The 24558-nt window shown below is 49.5% G+C and overlaps 2 protein-coding genes across 5 annotated transcripts; one reads left to right on the top strand and one right to left on the bottom strand.

The window, feature by feature from the left end:
* The first annotated feature begins 226 nt into the window (after positions 1 to 226).
* LOC114775946 (cyclin-dependent-like kinase 5) lies at positions 227 to 4437 on the top strand. The gene is given in 13 exon segments (XM_028966637.1): positions 227 to 593; positions 817 to 905; positions 986 to 1053; positions 1149 to 1209; positions 1734 to 1790; positions 1853 to 1948; positions 2023 to 2097; positions 2174 to 2270; positions 2340 to 2407; positions 2482 to 2514; positions 2516 to 2545; positions 3432 to 3512; positions 3650 to 4437. Coding segments are annotated over 13 exon segments (879 nt in total). The 5' UTR covers positions 227 to 556; the 3' UTR covers positions 3737 to 4437.
* Positions 4438 to 4469: 32 nt separating this feature from the next.
* Positions 4470 to 23439, bottom strand: LOC114775945 (acid-sensing ion channel 1C-like). 4 transcript variants are annotated; one of them, XM_028966635.1, is made up of 11 exons: positions 22476 to 23438; positions 18596 to 18746; positions 17467 to 17594; positions 14748 to 14898; positions 13579 to 13635; positions 13326 to 13479; positions 12760 to 12851; positions 9698 to 9777; positions 9554 to 9625; positions 7790 to 7842; positions 4470 to 5572 (listed from the first exon to the last, which is right to left on the bottom strand). In XM_028966635.1, exons 1-11 carry the CDS (start codon positions 23103 to 23105, stop codon positions 5494 to 5496), a joined length of 1647 nt encoding a protein of 548 aa, XP_028822468.1. In that variant the 5' UTR covers positions 23106 to 23438; the 3' UTR covers positions 4470 to 5493. The 4 variants fall into 4 exon arrangements, with proteins under 4 accessions (XP_028822468.1, XP_028822469.1, XP_028822466.1 ...); XM_028966636.1 differs by lacking the exon at positions 7790 to 7842 and having other exon boundaries at positions 22476 to 23435; XM_028966633.1 differs by lacking the exons at positions 4470 to 5572; positions 17467 to 17594 and adding an exon at positions 15728 to 15855 and having other exon boundaries at positions 6747 to 9338; positions 22476 to 23439.
* Between the last annotated feature and the right edge of the window lie 1119 nt (positions 23440 to 24558).

The raw sequence follows: 24558 nt of genomic DNA, 5'->3' as shown, positions 1-24558 counted from the left end.
TCATTGAATTCTGTGTCTTCGGTGGTTGTCAGCGTTGCGAGACGTACGATAATTATCGTATTTCTGCCATTTATTTTATTTCATTAGCACGGATCTCTGTTTTCTTTTGACTTGTTAATGCGATTATTTAATATCGATCTATTATAATAAAGCGTGGACATCACACAAACTACATATCCCATAATGCAGCGCTTCAGTCTCCTGTTTTAGTACAAGTTTTTGGTTTCTTGTGTATTTGAGTTTGACGCCCCTGATTAAGGAAACGATGATCATGATAAATTAATGGCAATAAGTTGAATAAAACACTGGAATACTTCTGGACCGAAACTGCCACTCGCCTCCACCGTGTCCCCGAGTGTCTCCGGGGGGACTGTCGCTGTACATGTAGAATGTGTGGAGGTTTGGATCCGAACGAAGCATTATTCGTGGTGCTCCACGCCAGGGAGGTGTGGAGCAGAGACCGACTCGCTGTTCCCAGATCAGCGCCGCGTCACGCCGGGCGGACCGACGAGCTCCGCGGCCGGGAACTGAGACGCGCCGCCGCGGCCTCCGCACCATGCAGAAGTATGAGAAGCTGGAGAAGATCGGAGAAGGTACGGGCCGCCGGTTCTGGAGACTCTGAGCTCCGAGCTGGGATTTAAAACGGAGAAACGCACACGACGCGATGATAAATGCGCCGCTTGGTGCTCGCTAGCCTAGCTTAGCCTAGCCTTGCTAATGGGTGGTTTTATATAGGAAAAAAAAACCCGAAATAATCCCCACGTAGCGGCTCAAACAGCCCGAAAAGCCTTTATTCCAAACGTGGCGCTTTTACAGGGACGTACGGAACCGTCTTCAAGGCGAAGAACCGGGAGACGCATGAGATCGTCGCCCTGAAGCGAGTGCGGCTGGACGACGACGACGAGGTAAGCGGAGCCGCGGCGGCTCCCTCGCCTCCCGCCCGGAGGACCGACGCTCACCCCGCTCACCCCGCTCTTTTTTCCAGGGCGTCCCGAGCTCGGCCCTGCGCGAAATCTGCCTGCTGAAGGAGCTCAAGCACAAGAACATCGTCAGGTGGGTGAACGGGCGGCCGCCGCGCCTCACTTGTCGTCCGGCCGTGTCCGAACCTCCGTCTTTACAAAACGATGTCGTCGTCCGTCCGTCCCCAGGCTGCACGACGTCCTCCACAGCGACAAGAAGCTCACGCTGGTCTTCGAGTTCTGCGATCAGGTCGGTGTCCACTGTCCGAGGCGGAATTGCGAATATTTCGGCCTTTTTTTTTTTTTTTTTTTTTTTTGCTGCTGGAACGAAGCAGTGCGGCGTGATTCACGATTCGTTAAACGACTCCCGAGATAAACGACTCACGAATCTCCGTTTTACGTGGTGGTGATGATCATATAAATATGGTAATCAGTGCCACATCATGTACCACATACACTCAATGCTGCGACTGGTCTCCACCTGCACTGTTTTATGGGTCAGCGCATAATGTCCCTAATGTCCCTTGTCATGTTTTTGTGTCGTGTCTCTGTGTACTTTTTGATTTTGACCTTGAGAACTGAGCGAATCGTCCCAGACGGCGATGAAACGTGCCTTCTGTATTTAAGGGGATGGACTTCACCTCCGCGTCCCCCCGCTCTCACTGTCATTTGTCCTCTTTGTTGTGGTCCCTGTACGTTTGAGGTCTCCTGATGGACCTCTGTGCCCTGACATGCGCCGCTGCGCGTTAAAATGTGCGTCGCTGTGCTCTCCAGGACCTGAAGAAGTACTTTGACAGCTGCAACGGTGACCTGGACCCGGAGATTGTAAAGGTATGTCATGTTGTCCCTCGCCACGCCCGCCCGGTCGCTAACCTTCCCGCTCGTCCTCCCAGTCCTTCATGTACCAGCTGCTGAAGGGCCTGGCCTTCTGCCACAGCCGCAACGTGCTGCACCGCGACCTGAAGCCCCAGAACCTCCTCATCAACCGGGTGAGTTTTGGCGCGCGGCGGCGTCCCCGTCCCCTCGCTCGCCGCCGTTCTCACCGCCGCCTGTCCCCTCGCAGAACGGCGAGCTGAAGCTGGCGGACTTCGGCCTGGCGCGGGCGTTCGGGATCCCGGTGCGGTGCTACTCCGCAGAGGTGGGTGGCGGCGGCGGTGTGGGCGGGGCAATGGGCGGGGTTCCCGCAGCTCGCTGGTGTCTCCGTGTGACCGCAGGTGGTGACGCTGTGGTACCGGCCGCCCGACGTCCTCTTCGGGGCCAAGCTCTACTCGACCTCCATCGACATGTGGTCCGCCGGCTGCATCTTCGCAGGTACCGCGCGCCGCCGCATTTCCCGCCGCGGGCGCCCGCCGCTCGGCTGACGTGTTCGATTCCGCGCAGAGCTGGCCAACGCCGGACGGCCCCTGTTCCCCGGCAACGACGTCGACGACCAGCTGAAGAGGATCTTCAGATATCCTTGTAACGCGCAGCCTGCGCGCCGGACGCGTTCCGGGACGCCGCTCGTTTTCTTAACGTTCCCGCACGCTGCTGGGGGACGCCGACGGAGGAACAGTGGCAAGACGATGACCAAACTCCCCGACTACAAGGTGACTTCTTACATTTACCGCATTTTACCAGACGCCCTTATCCAGAGCGACTTACAGTCAGTAGTTACAGGGACAGTCCCCCCTGGAGACACTCAGGGTTAGGTGTCCTGCTCAGGGACACGATGGTAGTAAGTGGGGTTTGAACCTGGGTCTTCTGGCTCATAGGTGAGTGTGTTACCCGCTAGGCTACTACCACCCAGTAGTTACAGGGACAGTCCCCCCCTGGAGACACTCAGGGTTAAGTGTCCTGCTCAGGGACACGATGGTAGTAAGTGGGGTTTGAACCTGGGTCTTCTGGTTCAGTGTGTTACCCGCTAGGCTACTACCACCCAGTAGTTACAGGGACAGTCCCCCCCTGGAGACACTCAGGGTTAAGTGTCCTGCTCAGGGACACGATGGTAGTAAGTGGGGTTTGAACCTGGGTCTTCTGGTTCAGTGTGTTACCCGCTAGGCTACTACCACCCAGTAGTTACAGGGACAGTCCCCCCCTGGAGACACTCAGGGTTAAGTGTCCTGCTCAGGGACACGATGGTAGTAAGTGGGGTTTGAACCTGGGTCTTCTGGTTCAGTGTGTTACCCGCTAGGCTACTACCACCCAGTAGTTACAGGGACAGTCCCCCCCTGGAGACACTCAGGGTTAAGTGTCCTGCTCAGGGACACGATGGTAGTAAGTGGGGTTTGAACCTGGGTCTTCTGGTTCAGTGTGTTACCCGCTAGGCTACTACCACCCACCTTCTTCTCCTGCACCGGGCGCGGCGCGTTGGAACCGACGTTGAGCTGACCGTGTGTGTGTGCGTGTGTGCGTGTGTGTGCGTGTGTGCGTGTGTGCGTGTGTGTGTGTGTGTGTGTGTGTGTGTGTGTGTGTGCGTGTGTGTGTGTGTTGCAGCCGTACCCCATGTACCCCGCCACTACGTCTCTGGTCAACGTCGTCCCCAAGTTGAGCAGCACGGGACGGGATCTGCTTCAGGTGAGCATGTTATCTACCGTAATGTTACCGTTTTCTCATTTCTCGTATTTGGAACAAGCGAAGGGCGGAGAACAGAACCGTTCCTGATCGTGTCGGATTGATTGATTTTTTCAATTTTTTTCGTCTTTGGGCTCCAGAACCTTCTGAAGTGCAACCCGGTCCAGCGCATCTCCGCTGAGGAGGCCCTGCAGCACCCGTACTTCGCCGACTTCTGCCCGCCGTAGACGCCGGGTCCGACCGGCAGACCGCACGCGCCCCCCTTTGTCCCCGTCCCTCCCCCTGCACTCGGTCCCAGAGGTCCCGAACGACCCGGCGCGGCGTTAGGTCCGCGTCCCGCCTCCCGCTTTACCCCTCGCGCCAGCAGCAGTCGCCAACTTCCGGTTCTAGTGCTGCCGGTCCAGAACCGGAACTTGCGTGTCGCTGTGAGCATCTCGAACGTCTCTGGGGACAAAGTCAATCAACTTAGGACAGAATCACTGCGTCCTCGTCCTGCCCGTTTGTCTCACGTGGACCACGAAACGTCTCTCTTTTCCTGACCTAATTCCATTTTTTAATTCGTGCTGAGAATGCTGCGTCGCACCTCCGTGTTTTGTAGGTAAGTTTATATCTAGGCTCTAAAGGTCAGAGGTCGTTTCTTCTGGCTATTCACTACGTAGTTTAATTTTTGTGCTGAAGGAAGTGTGTGTTGTTGTTTGTTTTTTTTTATGCCAATGCAGTATTTTAGAATGCATGTATTTATTCTAAACCGAATGTCTGTGTGTTGGCAGTACGACTTTGTTTTTTTTTTTTTGTTACGATTTTACGATTATTATCTGAATGTCACATGGTTGCAGTGACCGTGAAATATTTAAGGACGAAAATAGGTGACGTCCCTCCACCCCCTTCCCCTCCACCCCATTTACAAATAAACTTGTGGAGCACAAAGCGTGAAGTGGAGTCATGTGACCAGGACACGGGTTCATAAGGCCGAGAGAATTCTTTTATTTATTCCATTTAATAACACCTTGAGTTCATTTACAAAGAATTGATATTGTTATTTACATACAGCAGCCGAGGCCAGATGAACACGCCCACAAACAGACACGCCCACGGCTGGGCGATAAATCGATTAGAAAAAACAGCACGTCGCGGTTCTGCTTTACCGTCATCATCATCCGTTTGAATGTGGTGACGAAGCCTGATGATGACGATGATGATGATGATAGTTTTTACATCAGGACATGGTTCCTTTTTTTTTTATTATTATTGTTTTTTTAATTCTGCTTTTTATCGCCCAGCCCTGCATCCACCTTCTGACGTTATAACCACGCTGAAGACACCAGACAACAACCGTAACCACACGTATCAACAAGGGTTCAGGGGTCAAATGGGGTCGTCTGGTTCATCTGGCCTCAGAAGGAACTTGTGCTTTCTGTGGTGGGGGGGGGGGTCCCATGAACAGTCTGGAAACTCGGAACACGACGAGGCTTGGGACGGTTCTAAAGTAAAAGGTTCTGGGTTGTGGGGCGGGCGTGGGCAGGAGATGACCCAGCTTCGTCGTCGTCATCGTCATCGTCATCTCCTGCAGCGATGGGGTTCTGTCAGGCACGAGGAACAGTTCACAGACGGGGAACAGTCGGCGCGTTAATATATCAGGAGCAGCACGTCGGCGTAAAAACGTATGTACACGGCGGATGAGTAAATATAGATGTTTATATATATGGTTTATTATACTAGATCATCGTGTAATAATTTTATACAACAGCACGATTGGACGAAAGAAAGGTGGGCGTGGCCTCTACTCTATGAATGTACAGCGCGGGGTGGTCGGTCCGGCGCGGGTTCTACGCGTGAAGTGAGCTGGTGTGGGGGGGGCGCGATGGATCCGGAGGAACGAGTCCTAGTAAAGGGCGAAGTGGCGAAGAAACCTGAGTCCTGCCCCGGCCACACCCGTCCCCGTCCCCGCCTGCCGCTCGTCAACAGGCGAACTCCTCGAAGTTCCCTACAGCCGGGTGACGAGGTAGCACGTTCGGCGTGAACCCGAGGCTGTCCGAGTGGCTCCGGAGGGTGTCGCAGGTGCTCTGCAACACACGGACAGGAGGGAGGGGGGCGGGGTCAGAGTCGGGGGCGGGGCAGGAGGTGATGGAGGTGGTGGAGCAGGCAGCCAGAAAAAAGATGGGGAGACGTTACGCGCCGCGGCCCTGCTCTCTCACAGCGCTGCATGCAGACCCGCCGGTGGGGAGGCAGCGGACCAGAAGGTCCGTGGTCCCGGGGTTCTGCGAGAACCCCGAGAACGCGGGCCGGGCCCCGTCTTCTGCACCCTGCGCAAGAAGGTGGGAGATGCTCCTGCAGCAGCTTCCACGGCCAAACAACCTCATTGAATTGAGCTCGGTTCTAGATGGACACCAGCTTGTCATTTCGTGCGCGTACCGCGCGTTGCATCAAATATAGTTGATAATGAAGTGACCCTGCAGCACAGCACACGGTGACACGGTGGAACGTGTCCTCTGCATTTAACCCTCAAAACTCAAAAAATCATTTTTAATGGAAAAACCTACGTAAACTTCGCTCAATATGTGTTGTGATCTAGTGCCGCAGAGAACATGTGTTCTCCAACATGGAACCAACGAGACCTCCTGTCCAGAAGACGACCAGTCCAGAGTTCCAGTGGAATGATGCCGTGTTCAGTAATCCTGACAAACCAGCAGACGTGTCTTCACTCGCTACTTCCACGAACTGTCCCCTTCATCATCAACCCTGTCTCCTTCATCATCAACCCTGTCTCCTTCATCATCAACCCTGTCTCCTTCCACAAACTGTCCCCTTCATCAACCATGTCCCCTTCCACAAACTGTCCCCTTCTTCAACCCCGTCCACTTCTTCAAACCTGTCCCCTTCATCAACCCCGTCCCCTTCATCAACCCTGTCCACTTCCACGAACTGTCTCCTTCATCATCAACCCTGTCTCCTTCATCATCAACCCTGTCCCCTTCATCAACCCTGTATCCTTCATCAACCCTGTCTCCATCATCAAATCTGTCCCCTTTATCATTAATCCTGTCCCCTTCCACAAACTCTCCTTCATCATCAAATCTGTCCCCTTCATAATCAACCCTGTCCCCTTCATCAACCCTGTCCCCTTCATCAACCCTGTCCACTTCCACAAACTGTCCCCTTCATCAACCCTGTCCCCTTCATCAACCCTGTCCCCTTCCACAAACTGTCCCCTTCTTCAACCCCGTCCACTTCTTCAAACCTGTCTCCGTCATCAACCCTGTCCCCTTCATCAACCCTGTCCACTTCCACAAACTGTCCCCTTCATCAACCCTGTCCCCTTCATCAACCCTGTCCCCTTCCACAAACTGTCCCCTTCATCAACCCTGTCTCCATCATCAAATCTGTCCCCTTTATCATTAATCCTGTCCCCTTCCACAAACTCTCCTTCATCATCAAATCTGTCCCCTTCATCATCAACCCTGTCTCCTCCATCATTAATCCTGTCCCCTTCCAAACTCTCCTTCATCATCAATCCTGTCCCCTCCATCATCAACCATGTCTCCTTCATCATTCCTGTCCCCTCCATCATCAATCCTGTCCCCTCCATCATCCATCCTGTCCCCTCCATCATCAATCCTGTCCCCTTCCACAAACTGTCCCCTTCATCAACCCTGTCTCCTTCATCATCAAATCTGTCCCCTTCATCATCAACCCAGGTCCGCGTTTAATTCACTCCTGAGCTTTTGACGGACCATCTTTCACCCCATCAGGAAATGCATCATGGGATTGGAGTCATGTCAGTCCTGAACAATAAAACATTGATGAGCTCCATACAAGTTTCAGTGAGTTTAATATTTCCGGAATCCATATATGAGTGATGTGAAGGTGGAACCCCCAGGTGAAGGTCATTTTGGGAGGTCAATTCAATCAGGTTATTTTGACTCATCACTGCCATTCATACCCCATGGCATTTGATAGCAGATGGAATGACTGAATTGAGACCTAATTTTAATACAATTAATTGAAAATAGTTATAAAAATATCAACAGTAATACTGTCTGATTCTCCTGTCTGTTTATCACACCTGCTGATAGAATTTATTATTTCTTATATCCTGTCTACTGCATCCTCTCTGCTCTTTATATATATCTTTATAATAATAATAAAAAAAAAAAAGTCATGTTGGAAAGGACGTACAAATGAACCAGAAAATAAATGAGAGATGGAATGGTGTCCAGACAGTCTGCGGAAGGACAGTGTGAGAGGGAGGATCTATTGTTCATGGGGGGGGGGGTCGCTACCTGGGGGCATGATTGGGCGTGACACCAGGGCTGGTTTGGTTCTCTGGAAACTCCTGGAATAGACATGATGAAAAGAAAGATGAAAATGAGGGGAATGAGGCTGGATGTCACACAAGTCCCCAGACGCGTCGACAGATCATGAGCTAACGGGCGACTCTCAGCCATTTGGGCTCAAACATGGAGACAACATCTGCATGTTTGACATCAAAGGGCTTCACGCACAAGGAGGACGTTCGTTTACATCTTCTGGTGCTCCTCACCTCATGGAATGGTGCATTTGAAAAGAATATTTGTATATAAGATGGTGCAGAATGAAAGAGAAAAGTCTAGGGGCTGATCGAAACCAGGCTGAAACGCGTCGGAACTGAACCGAGCCCCAGGGCCGCGCTGGGATGCTGATGCTGCTCAGCGCACGCAAGGCATTGGATGGGTTTTATGGGTGATCACATGACAATGAGTGTGAAAAGGGGGAGGGGCACGTCAGAGCGTTGACACCACATGGAGCTCCGCCCACCCGACTCGCTGTCACCTTTAATCACTAGAGGTGGGTGCAGCGAGATCCGACAGAAGCAGGAGAACAGCCTTGGCATCGGCCTTCACGACCACTTTTACTTTCATGCTCAAAGTCAATAGTCAATTTACGGTATTTTCAATATACTTAATGGCCACTTCATTAGAAACACCTGCCTAAGCGGCTGTGGCGTGGGACCGTTCTGAGCACAACAGTGACACTGGTGTGGTGGTGGGATGCTGGAGTGGATCAGTGTCACTGCTGCGTAGAGATGGAACCACCGCCCCCCCAAAACGCACACACATACACCCCGTACAAGTCACACACGGCGGGTCTCTAATACAGTGGCCAGTGGCGTAGCCGGACGCTGCTGCGTCAGCCTGGGTCAGGCCTAGAGCTTCTTTTCAGGACTGTTGGAGTTTTCTATAATCCAGCCCTGAATTTCACCGCTACACCGGAAATCTGCATTTCCAAAGGGAAGCAGGAAACAGTCCAAATACAGTCATTCCTTGTGAAAAAATAGTCAATTATTATTAAACTGAGCCGTTGATATAGTGCACTTTTATAAAATATCCCGTTAAAGTAATTTCAGAGTATTAACGTCGTGTTTTAATTTTTACATTTGAATACACGTTAAAAACACCAGTGTTAGATTAGCAGTGCGCACTGTTATGCATTAAATTAAATGGGATTATACGGTTATACACAGTTACGGTCAGAAGGGGGCAGAAAATCCTAAATAAAACGAACACTGGTGTGTTCGCGGTGTACTTAGATGTTAAATAGTGTACTATTTTTCCACAAATCATCAGTGCACACATACACATACACACACACACACAGGTGCAGCACGCAACGTTTCTATATCTTGTGACCCAAGGATCGGGTACATGAGCTGGTGTCTCCAGATCCAGGATCAGCATTTGCACCCGGTTCAGCCCAGAAAGGGAGTCCAATTTGCACGACTTGTGCGGGAAGTTTGAGATCAGTTCCACGATCCTTGTGACACGCTGTAGGCCGCAGGCTACAATTCTCGTTCTAAAAAAAAACACACACACACACACACACACACTCAGACAACCCAGAGATGCAGGACTCTGCTATTCCTTCACGTGGAGAAGCCATGCGGCTCCGGCGCAGCCCATGCAGCAGGAAGGCGTGCTCACCACCACCAAAGCATGCAGGAATGGTGGAAAAACACCACGAGCAGTCCCACGCGGGACATACGGAGGGAGGGAGGGAGCGCTAGTTACCAAATTATCGCTCGGGCAGCGCTGTGGCCGCTTCTTGCGCAGGAAGTTGCCCAGAACTTTATCCTTAAAGACCTGGAGAAACAGAGCAGACGTGGCGTTACTCCTCACCGGGCCGGGAGCAGGATGCCAGGGACCAACACGTACCTCGTATAAGTAGTCGAATATCTCCAGGATGGTTAGAACGCTGGCGCCGATGAACAGGCCCATCTGCCCGCCAATGTCGCCTGAAACACACACACCGTCCTGCTTTCAGAAGACCGCCACTTTCCCACCTCGTGTCGTGCTAATTTGTGTTTCAGAATTGCAATGTTAACACCGGATCAGACCAGACCAAGTACTCGGTCCAGGGCTGGTAGTAGATTACACACTCGCCTGTGAACCAGAAGACCCGGGTTTGAACCCCACTTATTACCATCGTGTCCCTGAGTGTCTCCAGGGGGGGACTGTCCCTGTAACTACTGACTGTAAGGCGCTCTGGATAATGGCGTCTGGTAAATGCCGTAAATGTAGGTGGTCTGGTCCACATGGTCCACTGACGGACTGTTTCGGTTCTCTCTAAATTCCATCAATATGTGGACTTTGCAACGAGACGAGAAAAACGTGCTGAATCTCGTTCTCACCAACATTGCCAGTCGGACCACGTCACTGTTATTTTATTCTGGACCCAGACCCACAAAACCGGTTCTGAAGCAGGTGAGAACCTGGCCAACCGGGGCTGTTTCCAGTGTCACCGATGACCATCACCACAAGACCAAACCAGAAGCTGTGGATGACTGCAGAGGTGGGTGAGCTGCTCACAGCTCGAGACTCCGCCCTCAGGAAGGGTGACATGGTGGCCCTAAGATCAGCGAGGGCCAGACTGTCTCCAGCCATTAGAGCAGCAAAGCCTGCACAGGGCAGGAAACCAGCGGTGACACGCGGCGCATGTGGCAGGTCGTCATGAACTACAGGACTAAAACCTCTGACAGTGACGGTGACCCCTCCCTACCAACGACGTCTACTCACGATTCAACAGAACTGACAGAACGACGTAACCGCGAGTAAATCCAACCGTCCTTCCAGTGATCAGGTGTTGTGTCCCCACGGGGGACGTGTGTAAAACTCTTCACAGAGTTAACTCACGAAAGGCTGCTGGACCAGACAACATCCCTGGAAGGTGCTCAGAAGATGTGCAGACCAGCTGGCAGATGTCCTCACCGACATCTTCTCACAACATCTCACTGAGCACCACCGTTGTTCCTACATGTATCAAGGCCACCACCATCGTGTCCGTACCCATGATCGGAAACAGCATCTCCAGCATGGAGATATCACACCGTTCACAAATATATTTCTTAATTCAGCAATAAACCAAACACCATTCACAAATGTATTTCTCGACTCACTAAATTTTTTCATATGACCGCCGGCCTGGCGGTTAAGGAAGCAGACACGTAATTGAAAGGTTTCCGGTTCGAATCCCGAACCGCCAAGGTGCCACTGAGGTCCCCTTGAGGAAGTCACCGTCCCCACACACTGCTCCCCGGCCGCCTGTCATGGCTGCCCACTGCTCACCAAGGTTGATGGTTAAATACAGAGGACACATTTCACTGTGTGCTGTGCTGCAGTGTATCGCAATCACTTCACTTTCACTAGAAAAAAAAAAGAAAAAGATAAACCTGCATTTACAAACCACCGTATATATTTGTGAATTCCCTGTAATGTTCCATATTTCTCTTCTCAGGATGACGCATCGACTGATGTAAAATATTTAATTGTATCTCCTTTTTGTCCACTTCACAAGCCAAACTCTTCAACATCACGAATAAACTGAAAAAACGTGTGCTTCTTCCCTTCAGAAACTAGGATCCACTTTTCCTCCAGATCTTCTGCGCTCTGCTTAATGCGCATGTCTTCCATTTATACAGTAGATGGCAACATTTCTCCCGTTCCATCATCACACGTGGGCTCCAAATATAACACTGTATGACACATAACTCAGTGATTAATGTCCCGAGAACATTTATTTCAAAAGGTAGCCAATCAGATATCTCCGAAGTTTACAGCCAATCACATCAACGGACGTTCGAGAGTTAGATTTCATGTTGACTACATGGCGCATTGTCATGTTTGAAAAATGTAAGGTTATCCACAAATTTGTACGGTCATTTGTAAATGCAGCTTTATCGGTTTGTGAATACATTTATTAAAAGCTGAACTAAAGTCGACAAAAGCTTCCCAGCATAGCGGCACATAGACGACAGTCCCAGAAGCTCTTCTCTGGGGCCATCTGTAGTCTCGGGAAAACTCCGGTTTGGTTGTGTTTCCTTTGTTTTGGCTTCTTCCTGTCGGGGTAGAACCATCCATGGAGACCCCACGGTCCTGTCTTCTGGGTTATCGCTGATGTAACAAGGTCAGGAGATCCCGATGGCTGTGTGTGCACAGTGAATGGCATCACTATCACATTTATATTATAGCAGTATTTGCACATTTTTTACCTTCGTTACTAATTTTACTGTTTTTAGCGCTGTGTGTAGTCTTTGTTGTTATCTTGTATCCAGTTTGTCGCATGTTCCGTTTATGTAACGTTGTTGAAATGTTACATGTAGCACCAGGTTCCGGAGAAGCGTTGTTTCCTCTCCCTGTGTACCGTCTAACACGTATGTACCTCAGCTTGAACTTGAACTTGACTTGAGACGATGTGTTCAGGCAGCTACCTTCAGCATCTGGTCCTGGACCAGCAGACTGCAGCCGCTTCCACCAGGTCACAATCTGTTGACCTCTGACCCCTGAGCAATGCACTGAACCATGTGACCCACTGTTTGGCACATGCTCCTCACTCCTTTATGGTGTCCCTGCCTTCGACCCAGGGTGTATCAAGGCAGCGCGGTGATATTGGTTCTGCTGGAAACCTCTGTAACTGATACATTGGTACCAGATATTGCAGCAGATGCCTTCAGAGCTCTAGTGGAGACCTGTCAGCAACTACTGTGTAGAGAAAGAAAGAAATATGAAATCTGGGTTTTGAATGATCTTTAATGACTGTGAACTAGCCGATATTTTGTTTTTCTTGGTATCTACTGGCCCTTCCCCAAGCTGTGGCCCACACAGCGAGCACATGATGAATGCTGGGACAGTCTGGGATGGGAGGAGGGGACAGTTATTGACGATGTGACGCTGGCCATATGGATCTCTGCAGCCCTGAGTAATGGATATGTGAGACTCACCCAGTAATCCAGCGATTTCATACGCCTTCTTCTGCTCAATCTTCTCATAGTTCAGCGCCTCGAAGAAGATGTCCAGAACCAAGATGTTTTCCCTGAAACACACACACACACACACACACACACACACACAGACATTGTGAATAATCTACAAATGAAATGCAGCTTAACACTCCTATTAATTGGCTCACAAAATGTCAATTTTCCTGTTGAGATGCTCTCTAAATTAAATTTAGTGATGAAATATAATTAAATAAACGTATGATCTCGCTGTATTAAACGGAATGGAAATTCTAGAATAAATGGAAATTCTTGTTCCAATGCACACATCATGTCACAATTTGAGCATGTAAAATCCTTCTCAGAAGCAGCACGGTGCACAACTTTTCTCCCTCCTGGTGTGGTGTGTAGTTGAGCACCAGTGGCCAAAACACAAGAGGATGTCTCAACTTCACCCAAAACACCTGACCCACCATGTCAGCTGTGGACGAAACGTGGCTCGATGGGACGATTTTTACGCTGTGTACAGTAGAAGTGGTTTCGTAAGAGACGTAATAAACGTTCCTCACCCAATATACTGCTCCGTTTTATTGAACTTCTTGGCCAGGTACTTTGCCGAGGCCTTGCTGGGTATCTTCACCATGGACAGCTCCTTACCGTAGCGGGTCATGTTACAGGGGGTCTCACAGACACAGTAGTCATTGTCTTTCTCCACCAGAAAATCTGTGGACATGGGAGGACGGGGTTGAAATGCAGACAAATGCAACATATAACTGATGAAAAAGACGAGGAGAGAGCAGAATAATTTATTCTGAAACGCACCTAACGCTGGGTCAGCGCAGTCTTTGTACTGTTCAGGTGTGCAGACGGTGGAGGTTCCTGGTCCGAGTGACAGCACACAAGGGTATAAAAGATATAAAACACAAAATCAAAACCAAAATGACACCGACACTGAATGTTTCTGAAGCATTTGGAGAAATATTCAAATTTTTTCAAGGCCATTTCCCCCTGTTCATTATTAGAACAATCATCCAAGGCTGGTGCTGATACAAATTTATGACGAAATATCTTTGTCAACGAACCTTTATGATGTGGCAAAGAAGATGCAATGTAAATGCTGGTCATGTGACAATAAATACATCAAAATATATCATGTAATATTTTTGATAAATAAAAACAAGACTAAATGATTTTTACAAAATAAAACTAGACTAAAATGTCTCTTTCAATGATGAAAACGAGACATTGTTGCTTAGGTTGTTATTATTATTATGCAGTATTTCTGTTTCCTGTTTGTCCCATCTGGTCACACAGATTATGTCACTTCCTCAACACGCATTCCAGGGATTATTTATATTTCAGAATGCTTGTGGTGGGTTATAGTTACACAAGGTTTGACTAAAAGAAAATGTTTTTTTTTGTCTGTTCTACCAGGTACGTGTACTATATTGACTGGGTTAAATAGCATTGTATTAATAAAAGAGACTAAAATATAATTTTCAATGACTAAATCTAGACTAAAATATTCTGACTTAAAATGAGTCTGGACTTGATTACGACTAATAAAGACTAAAATGACAGCTTGATGCACAGACTGGATGGAGTCTGGACTCGACATCCATCCTGACTGATGACACAGCGCTGCAGACACCAGGCCTGCACATCAGCAGCTTGGCTCTTGTCCACCAGTCTGCAGGACACGGGAAAATGTTATTTCATATTGGCTACTGCTGATTCAAGGTCTGAGGCAAAACAACTCTTCCCCACAGAGCCACACCCGCCTTCTTAGTCATATTTTATCAGGATTTTTTTTTTTTTATACCATTCGCTGTGCTGGAGGTCCAACTGGAGCTGAATAATATCGGGAAGGAAGGTAATGCCTGAGTGAATCTCAGAGCTGCTGTTCAAGCTCTACAAGTTTCTCAGAAACAGGCGCACACTCGTCCCCTTCTCCAGAGAGCCAATTAGTGTCCGTCCGGGGCGCGGCGTACCTGGCATGTGCACCATCCTGCAGTTGCAGTTCTCGATCAGGTAGCGCGTCTCGCAGTCGATGCGGCAGGCCGTGATGCTGTAGGTGCTGAAGAACTCGGAGTCGATGGGGGTGGATTTGCAGTCTCCCCACGGCGGAGGGAGGTACTGCAGCTGAAACACACCACAGGCCTCGCCTGGTTACCGCCAGCGAGCAGCGCGTCTCCACAGCGAGCAGCCAGGCAGGCCGGCCAAGCAGCAAGCCGACGAAACACACGGCACACGTCACGGCACGGCACGTCACGGCACGCCACGCCACGCCACGTCACGTCCAACTGACACATGTACAGTGTTGCTAAATATATCAGCTTAGAATTATTCATCAAAAGAAAGAGACTCGTGTGAGAAACTGCATTCCTGGGCAGGCAGAGAGCATGCAGGACGTCAGCGCTCTACAACCTGAAGAAAAAGCAGCACGGCATCATGGGTAATGGAGACACCGAGAAGGACGTAGGAGCCCTGAGGTCCAATCATCTAGACTTGCCTAAATTGCAACTCGCGTTTGACACGTGGACTTTTCCCGCCTCGTCAGGAGCTCTTGCGTGGGGGTTTTGGGGATCAGCTTCTTCTTAATGAGTCTGGATGAACGGAACCGGAACTGCCGTCACAGACACTGTCCCGTTAGGGATATCACATGGTGCAGATTTATGCATTAGACGTTTACACCACAAAACCAGAGATTTCTCCGTCCACACTGTCCATCATGGATGTGCTTCAGGACACACCGGGGTGCAATGATCACATGACCGCTCCCACCTGAGCTGTAGTTCTCGTTTCCCTTCTCAGTGATAATGGCGGTGATGATGGAGGTGATGGAGGTGGGGAGGACTGGACAGATGCTGGGTGGCGGGGGAGGAGAGCACATTCCATCTGGACAGGCCACAGCCAACGCCGCCGCATGCAGCTCAGCTCCACCCAAAACACATCAGGCCACATACGCTACCCGCTGCTCTTGGGTGGAAACGAACGTTTGGAAGCCGGGAGCCACGCCAAAGCCCAGCTCGTTGGGAAACGGCGGCTCAGACTGAGCGTGAATCTGAACTTTGACCCCAGCTTCGTACGACGTCTCATCTGCAAAGGCGAGCGGGACACGTCTGAGTTTAGTCACCGTCCCCGTCACGGACAGGGCGTCTCTTACCTGCACACCGAATCATGTTATTCAGGCTTATTAATCAAAATCTTTTCCCAGCACAGAGGAACTCAGATTAAGGGGTTCAGTCGGCAGGAGAACACAGAGGAACATCTGAAAGCAGAACCCTGCTCATCCAAACCATGTCTGACATTATTAACACATCTTTCATCACATTTGTAGTAATCATGCACGGAAATATTGATATTTCGCCTGTCAGAAATCATTCAAATCTTGGGCCCCTTCCGTCTCAGGCCAGAGCCCAGAACCAACTTGATGTGATTCCGGTCCACATCTGGACCAAAAACACATCTGTCCACATCGGTCCACATGCCACATGAGGATAACCAGAGCTGGCTCACCATGGGGGCCATCACTGGGCAGAGACAAATTAAGATCGTATCAGATTTCATTTTTAGTTGATGCTGACAAATGACAGAAGAAGAACAGAAATAAGGGAGCAAATACAGAAACGGGACAGTGAATCAACACAAGTTCATGGTGTACGTATGGATGAATGTATGCATGTGCGTGGCGCTGATGAGTTTTATGCTGAACTCTGAGGCCTCCGCTGGACTTGGACTATTTAGGCGCATGCTATATATTTTTAATCTTTAATGCCTTGAGGACCGCTGGCCTGCACAGTAGAACGTAACGCAGCACCGGCGAATCTGGCTCTTTAAGAGAAATGAACAGTAATGATGAACTGTACTGACGGGTGGCAAATGGAGGAATAGTCCAGGAAGAACCCGTCCTGCCGCGGCATTTTCCAGAAAAATATTCATTATTTTGTACGGATGGAACAGGCCACAAGAAGTACAAAAATATTGGCAGCAGGAAGGATTCCTTTGTAAACTTGGATCCAAAGCACATATTTTCCTGGGACAAGTGAAACCAATTTGAATTTGATCAGAGCTGCATAACATCAGGAATATGGCTGTGTGGATTTTTTCTTCAACGGGAAAAAAATATAGATTAATTTAATAATTGTAGTATTACGAATTCATGGTCAAGTTACTCTTATTAAGATAATATTTAAATTGAATGTTGAATCATTTTTTTATGTTTATGTATGTAACATACTTGCTAAAATGACTAAAATTAGCAAATTTGTACTTTTCATGGAATAATTCTCACTTGCTTACATGTTTATTTCCTATTTCTCTTTAATATCTAGTTCTGTCTTTTCTCTTCTGCCTCCACCCATCTTTTTGATCTCTGGTAAAATATATCGAGCTCTCCTCCTCCCCTTGTGAAAATATTAGATCCATTTCTAATCGTGAACTTTTTGCTTTACACACTTCTTCTGGCTTTGCGGGAGCCAGAATTCCCTCGGGCGATGCATGTCTCTGTGAAGCTCTGTGCAGAAGACGCTTTTATGAGTTGTTTTTCCTCCAGTTGATATAACCTCAGCCCTTATGAAAGTGTTCTGCACTGGTGGACAGCTTTTCTTCAGGTTGTAATGCGCGGTGGACGGGCGGGGCGGGGCGGGGCAGGGCGTTAGCGTAGCAGGAGCTGCAGGCGTGTGGTGCGGTACGCTGAGCATTAGGTACCAGTTGCTGCTGACACGACACAAATGTTTGAAAGCCAGGAGCCACACCAAATCCCAGCTGGTCTATGAAGGGGGGCTCGTCCTGGCTGTGGATCTGAACCTTGATGCCTGCTTCGTAGGACGTCTCGTCTGTGGACACACACGCCAGACAGGTGAACAGCAGCTCAGCTGACATCAGCGAACACAACTTGAAGCAGAGTAGCGAGGATGAAGCATGCACTAGTTTAAATCAAGATGTCTTACTGGGAGCTCCGCCTATTGTCACGTGACCGACTTCATTTATAACCAGAATGCTAAATAGTTTGATGGAGAGAAAAGGTCAGTACATTTCTCAGGGACACAACTGAAGGTCCACTAATTGGTGTCTCTTTGTCTAGACAATCCGAGAACTCAATATAAAAAAGATTGATCCCTGTACAGTCATTAGCACATTTATATTAGATCTGGGGGGCGTGGCCTGGGTTTGCAAACTGCACTGCACTATAAGAAGTGATGATGCTGCCGGCAGTCAGTGCGAGGGCCTCATCACAGGCTTATTAGAAGAATAAAAATGGACAAAACTCAAACGCAAACTGAGCAAATGGAGAAGATTTCAGGATGAGGAGATTGGAGAGACTCAGAGCCTAACATCATATCAGAAAATGCTCTAAACCTGACAACTAATTAAACAAAATGAGTCCCTCTCCAAACCAATAGACCGAAAACAATATGGATGGGACAACAAAGACAAAGATACGAGACACATACAAGAGACGGTGGAGAAGAAGAGAAGACCACAGGGGAGAAATACTGAATTTTTCCAGTGTATTTTGTGAAGGTTTTACCGCAGAATTGAATGGAACCTCTGGCTGATGTGTATCTTCTTGGCCCGAGTTTCAGTTCCGTGCTGAAAAACGTTCCTCATCTGGCCTGGGTTCTCTGCACAGTGCCTCATTTTGTTTGTGAAAACGGGACCCATTAATTATAATCACCATACTAAAGCTCGGATGATGGATTTTACTCGGCGATTTATACATAAAGGAGTTTTATTCTCTTGGCTCTATTCAGTTTTGCCGGAAACGGTCCTTTCATCAAATTCTTTTCCAGACAATGTATTCCCCGAACGAACACGGGGAGGGCGGGAACCTCACCTGTCTCCCCCCAGACGGGCAGATATTCATCCTGCTGGATGTCCAGCATGATCTCCAGGCCGTTCCCCGTCCCTCCTTTCAGCGTGGTGAGCAGCGGGTTCCCGTCCAGGCCCGAGTTGAACGTGTAGCACTTCCCGTATCTGGTGTAGATCTGCAGAGCGGGAGAAAAAAAAAAATCCAATTAAATAAAATCTCGCCCACTCGTCCACCAGCGTGGGTCAGACGAGATCTCAGCCTGTCAGCTGCATGTCACATTCTGGAGTTTCTGAAACCACAGAGGGCAACGATGATGAATCACTGTGGAAAGCAAAACGTCCAAGGAGTCTTCAAACGTTCCGTTAACCAAACAGACATGATCACACGCCACCTGCTAACCAAGACCACGACCTCAATCCGTGACCTGGCACCAGATCATAATAAACTTTCCTAATCCAGGCCTGATAGAGTCAGAAAAATCTTTTCAAATCCCTGCTCTACATCTCCAGCTGCGGCCGTGATCAATATGTTTTATTAATTCCTTTCATTTAAAAAGGTTGCACTTCAGGTCTCTCTGAGGAACATGTAGGCTCAATATTTCATTAATTTATGATTTTTCGCTGCATGCTGCAGAATCCTGTAATGGCAGCTGGGCTGCTGGATGCTTTTAAAGAGGCATTCTGGCACATCCAAACCAAATCATATTTATTGATTTTTATCCAAGTACATTACAAGATTAAAATGTAATATAAAAGTTAGCATGTCTACAAAGGTACGCAAATACATTTCAAATGAATAAAATAAACATATATCATGAATTTTGAAACATCATCAGGTAACACAGAAACGGATTTCAAGCTACTAATAACCTGTCCAGCTCCCTGCAACCCCAAGAGCAGCTAGTGGACCAAACAGCACAGTGAATTCAGCCATCTGGTTGTTTTTCTACTGCTGTTGCCATGGCAATATGATTAATACCTTCTGCAAATTATTTTTATACACCCAAAACCATAAACACTACACATTACTGGATTTTAACAGACCCTTACAGAAGACCCACAAACCTACACCCTTCTGAAGAGTCCCCAACCCAAACTTACACACCCTTCTGAAGAGTCCCCATTCCAAACTTACCACCCTTCTGAAGAATCCCCATTCCAACTTACACCCTTCTGAAGAGTCCCCCATTCCAAACTTACACCCTTCTGAAGAATCCCCATTCCAAACTTACACCCTTCTGAAGAGGTCCCCATTCCAAACTTACACCCTTCTGAAGAGGTCCCCAACCCAAACTTACACCCTTCTGAAGAGTCCCCATTCCAAACTTACACCCTTCTTAAGAGTCCCCATTACAAAACTTACACCCTTCTGAAGAGTCCCCATTCCAAACCTACACCCTTCTGAAGAGTCCCCAACCCAAACTTACACCCTTCTGAAGAGTCCCCAACCCAAACTTACACCCTTCTGAAGAGTCCCCATTCCAAACTTACATCCTTCTGAAGAGTCCCCAACCAAACTTACACCCTTCTGAAGAGTCCCCAACCCAAACTTACACCCTTCTGAAGAGTCCCCATTCCAAACTTACACCCTTCTGAAGAGTCCCCAACCCAAACTTACACCCTTCTGAAGAGTCCCCCATTCCAAACTAACACCCTTCTGAAGAGTCCCCATTCCAAACGTACCCCTTCTGAAGAGTCCCCATTCCAAACTTACACCCTTCTGAAGAGTCCCCAACCCAAACTCCAACCATTCTGAAGAGTCCCCAACCCAAACTTACACCCTTCTGAAGAGTCCCAACCCAATCTACACCCTTCTGAAGAGAAGTGAAGTAATTGTCATTGTGATACACTGCAGCACAGCACATGTGCACACAACTAAATGTGTCCTCTGTATTTAGAAAGTAGAAAAGGAAAGTGAGTGATTGTCACATGTGATACACAGCAGCACAGCACACGGTGCACACAGTGAAATTTGTCCTCTGCATTTAGCCATCACCCCTTGGTGAGCAGTGGGCACCATGACAGGCGGCCCGGGGGAGCAGTGTGTGGGGACGGTGCTTTGCTCAATGGCACCTCAGTGGCAACGTGGCGGATCGGGATTCGAACTGGCAACCATCTGATTATGGGCCACTTCCTTAACTGCTAGGCCACCACTGCCCCAGTGGAAGAGTCCCCAACCCAAATAACACCAACTAAACAACTACAAAAACTACACTGGCAGCTGCCAGTTACACGTCCTTCACATTCCTGACAATGAAATATTACAGAGCGCTGAGGCTCCCACCACTGTAGGTCCAAGCTGGGATAAGAGAGAAAGTCCAGAAGTGAGGAGAACAGAGATAACAGGGACAGACAAATGGGCTCCGGTTGGTAACGAGATCCCACGAGCATCACTGTCAACATCAGACACGGAGCCTGAGCTCCAGAGAGACCCGCGTCAGTTCACTGCTCGTCCACCATCGGCCTGACTGCATCTGACAGACTGAAAAGGCAGAAAGCGTGTTAAAGCTCTACAGTTCCTGTCCACATGTCAGATGTTCGGCTCTGGCACTTTCCACAGCTTTTTTAATGGCCAGCTTATTAAACTCGACTCAGTCTCACCAAAAATACTCCCTCATTTAGATCTAATCTCCTGGCTGGGGAGATAAAAATCTGCTTCTCTCTGTCTTCTCGAATCCTGCATTGTTGTCCCAGGCGCTGCAAGTGGTTTTTGTAATTTCATGAGACGCGTCAGTGCGAATTCACCCGTGTTTTCCCTCCAGGCATTCAAGAAGACGTTCCTCCACAAAACCCCCCGGGATACGGGGTCTGAACCACTGAGGTCATTCTAATGTTCTACCTTTCACAGACGGATAGGGGACAAGGCCACAGCGGGACAACTGACGTCCACCTGACCATTGTTCAACCTTAGTGTTTGTCTCTATAAGCCTCTGGATAGCGAAAGTTCCCTTTGAGATTGATCTATCAGTACACATAAAACTGCAGCATAGATGAGATCTGCTCTGCTAACGTCTCGGCCCCGCCCAGTGTCTGGCATGATGGAGGGTCGTGGTGTGTCCTGAGAAGAAGTGTTAGAGGTCACAGCTCCTGAGCAGGGCTGAGGCGATACTGAACGGCGGGTCGTGTACTGACTAAACAGTTATCAGTGGCGCAACATGATTGAAACATGTAAAAGATGGATAAGTTATACCCTGGTGCCAGTCTCCAGATCACATGACCGGAGAGACCCAGTCGGCCCTGAAAAACAACAGGAAGCCGTCCAGATGTGCTGCACGCTGCATTATTAATGACCAAGACTTCATCACCCTTCTACCGAAACCTGAACTTATGAATTTTAATAGTGCAGCCGATTAATGCTGGTCAGAATTTCAAAAGCCAGCCAGAGTCTAATGAGCCAATAACGTTGCGAACGCTTAATATATTCAAATTTTTCAAAAGGACGCCTGCATTAAAAAAAGCTAAACAACCTAATTATTTCACTGCGCTGTGCCTCGAAAACGATTAAGGCAAATTTAATCTTCAGCCAATATCTCACGTCATTCTCGTTTAAATAAATGAACAACCTTTGGCTCATTAAAAGCCACCATGGGGCAGGTCCAGAAGAGTTTCAGGAAAAGCATTAAGTTGGTGTCAGAGGAGAAGCGTTTCGGAGAGGTACGGCACTGCGGCGGTTCTAATTAAACCCGCCCGTTCGCTGAAATATTCATGACGCCCATTAACGTTCCGACCTGCGGGGGAGGAGCGGACCTGGCGGCTCGTTTTAGTCAAGGTTCAACATGGGCACGTGACCTTAGTTCCAATAGCGATATTTACACCGACATTCACACCGATACCGAGGCTTCAAGCACGAGCAGAAACGGCCCCGCTGTCCTGCAGGCTTTGACGGGCGCAGCCCGGCTACGTACTGGTGTGAAGTTTCTGGCCGTGCAGTTCTGGCCCTGGAACCTGCACTCCAGCAGCATGTCCTCCAGCTGGTGGCCCAGGCGGCCGACCATCTCGGCCGTGTCGGGCCCGGCCGGCGGCGCGTAGTCGGAGAAGTCCAGGAGGCGCAGCAGGCGCTCGCGGTGGACGCTGTGTCTCAGCAGGGCCAGGCTCCGCCGGTTGACCGTGTGGTTCTGGTGCATGATGTCCATCCAGTAGCCGCTGTGGTACAGGTCCGCCCGCGTCAGACCCGACACCCGGAACAGGTTCTGGTTGCAGAGGGTGACGGCCGGGAAGGTCATGTTGTACGCCCACACCATGTGGATCTTGGTGACGGCGGGGAAGGAGAGCAGGTAGAGAACCCGGTTCCACGACCAGGTGAAGAGGAGTCCCAGGCAGATGAAGATGGCCAGGAGCCACAGCAGCCGCTGGGCTCGGGACTTGTCCCGGGAAAACAGGTATCTCAGCCCGTGGACCTTTGTTCTCATCACGAAAGCCCCTGTGACGTCCTTCAGGCTTTCATTCTCCTGCCTCTCCGCCCGCAGGCATCTTCTCTCAGTATTGGGTGAAGGACTCGGACTTCCAGGCTCTTTAGATGCCACGCTGGGACCCATTTTTCCTTAATTCGGCTCGGTCGCTCTATTTACTGTCTACTCCCAGTCCGTCGGTCGGAAGCGTGAAAGGAAAAATCCGGCAGGATCTCAGCGCGTTGCAGGAGAACGCAGCCAGAGGAGAAGCCAGCTGGAGTTGAAGAAGAAGAATATCACCCACGCAGTGCGGCGGCTCCACAGGTTCCAGACCCACGGCGTGTATCTCCCCTCCCGGTCCTCTCCTGAGTAAAGCGCTGCTTTCCCCCGATCCACTCGGCTGCCTTTTGTTTTGAGAGCTTCTGGGACTCCACCCCTCCCTTTAGAAAATCCTCCGTATTCCGTGTTGGTGGGCTCACATCTCTCTCTCCGTCTCGCTGTACATTCCCCAGAAACAGCTTTCTGTTACTGCGGGGGAAATAGATGGGGAGTACCGTACGTTACACCGCAGCTACGAGCCGTAATGACTTTAACCACGTACTAGAGGTCAGGACGTAAGTCCTTTTACATTTACAGCGTTTACCAGACGCCCTTATCCAGAGCGACTTACAGTCAGAAGTTACAGGGACAGTCCCCCCCTGGGGACACTCAGGGTTAAGTGTCCTGCTCAGGGACACGATGGTAGTAAGTGGGGTTTGAACCTGGGTCTTCTGGTTCACAGGCGAGTGTGTCACCCGCTAGGCTAGTTTCGGCATTCTAACATTCGCTGCCCACATCACTTGAACGAGGCAGAAGGCGGTTTGGGCTCCTCCGCGGTTTACTAATGACCCGCTTCTCGCCGAGCAGAGACACCCCGAGCTGCATCCCGATCACGCCGCCATCTGCAGAACCACCAGAACACACGCCGACACCCCTGAACGGCCACGCCGCCGCCACATGTGGAGTCCGGCAGGCCGGAGGTCAAGTCGGCTGCGCGTTGCGCCTTTTTAGCTGTTTAATTAACAGAAGCTGCGCCTAGAGTTGTGAGGTCTCTCTAGACCGAAGCCGAAATGCGGACATGGTGCCTGGCTCGTGGGGAGATGATTAATTAGCATTAATTATGTTTGAGTTAACGGGTGGATTTACAGACACAGATTATGGCTTCAATTACAGTAAACTACCCTCTTACAGGGCCAATCAGAACCAGACAGGAGCATCAGTATCTTCGTAACAATTCGAAATTTAAAGACCAATTGGACTTCCGTCACTCTATGGAGCTTGATGGCAGGCTCAAACCGTCCAAAGAGCCTCTGAAATGATTGTGGTGCTAAGCCGAAGTCACCGGTCCAGCTGTAGGTTCAGAGCCACGCGGCTGTTATTTTCCAGGAACATCTGGACGATAAACCAGGGACGTCTACCAGGTACGCAGCATAAAAGCAGGAATGCGAGGTGTGACCCACATTTCCAGTGTTCTAGAGATCTAATCTGATCACACGAGATTTTTAATTACGTTCCTTCTGCCCGTATCCTCAGAATCTCTCCGATGAGATCTGCAGGCAGA

This window comes from Denticeps clupeoides, unplaced genomic scaffold (assembly GCF_900700375.1).
Source record: "Denticeps clupeoides unplaced genomic scaffold, fDenClu1.1, whole genome shotgun sequence".
Classification (NCBI taxonomy): Eukaryota; Metazoa; Chordata; class Actinopteri; order Clupeiformes; family Denticipitidae; genus Denticeps; species Denticeps clupeoides.
This window is presented reverse-complemented; position numbering and strand designations above follow the sequence as displayed.

Bases quoted from the DNA above. Each gene is read 5' to 3' on its own strand.
- LOC114775945 (XM_028966633.1), bottom strand. From the start codon at position 23,105: ATGGGTCCCAGCGTGGCATCTAAAGAGCCTGGAAGTCCGAGTCCTTCA. The intron at 18,747-22,475 runs GTACGTAGCCGG...CCCGCTCTGCAG, and splicing joins CGGCCAGAAACTTCACACCA to ATCTACACCAGATACGGGAA. The intron at 13,480-13,578 runs GTGCGTTTCAGA...CCATGTCCACAG, and splicing joins CTGCGCTGACCCAGCGTTAG to ATTTTCTGGTGGAGAAAGAC.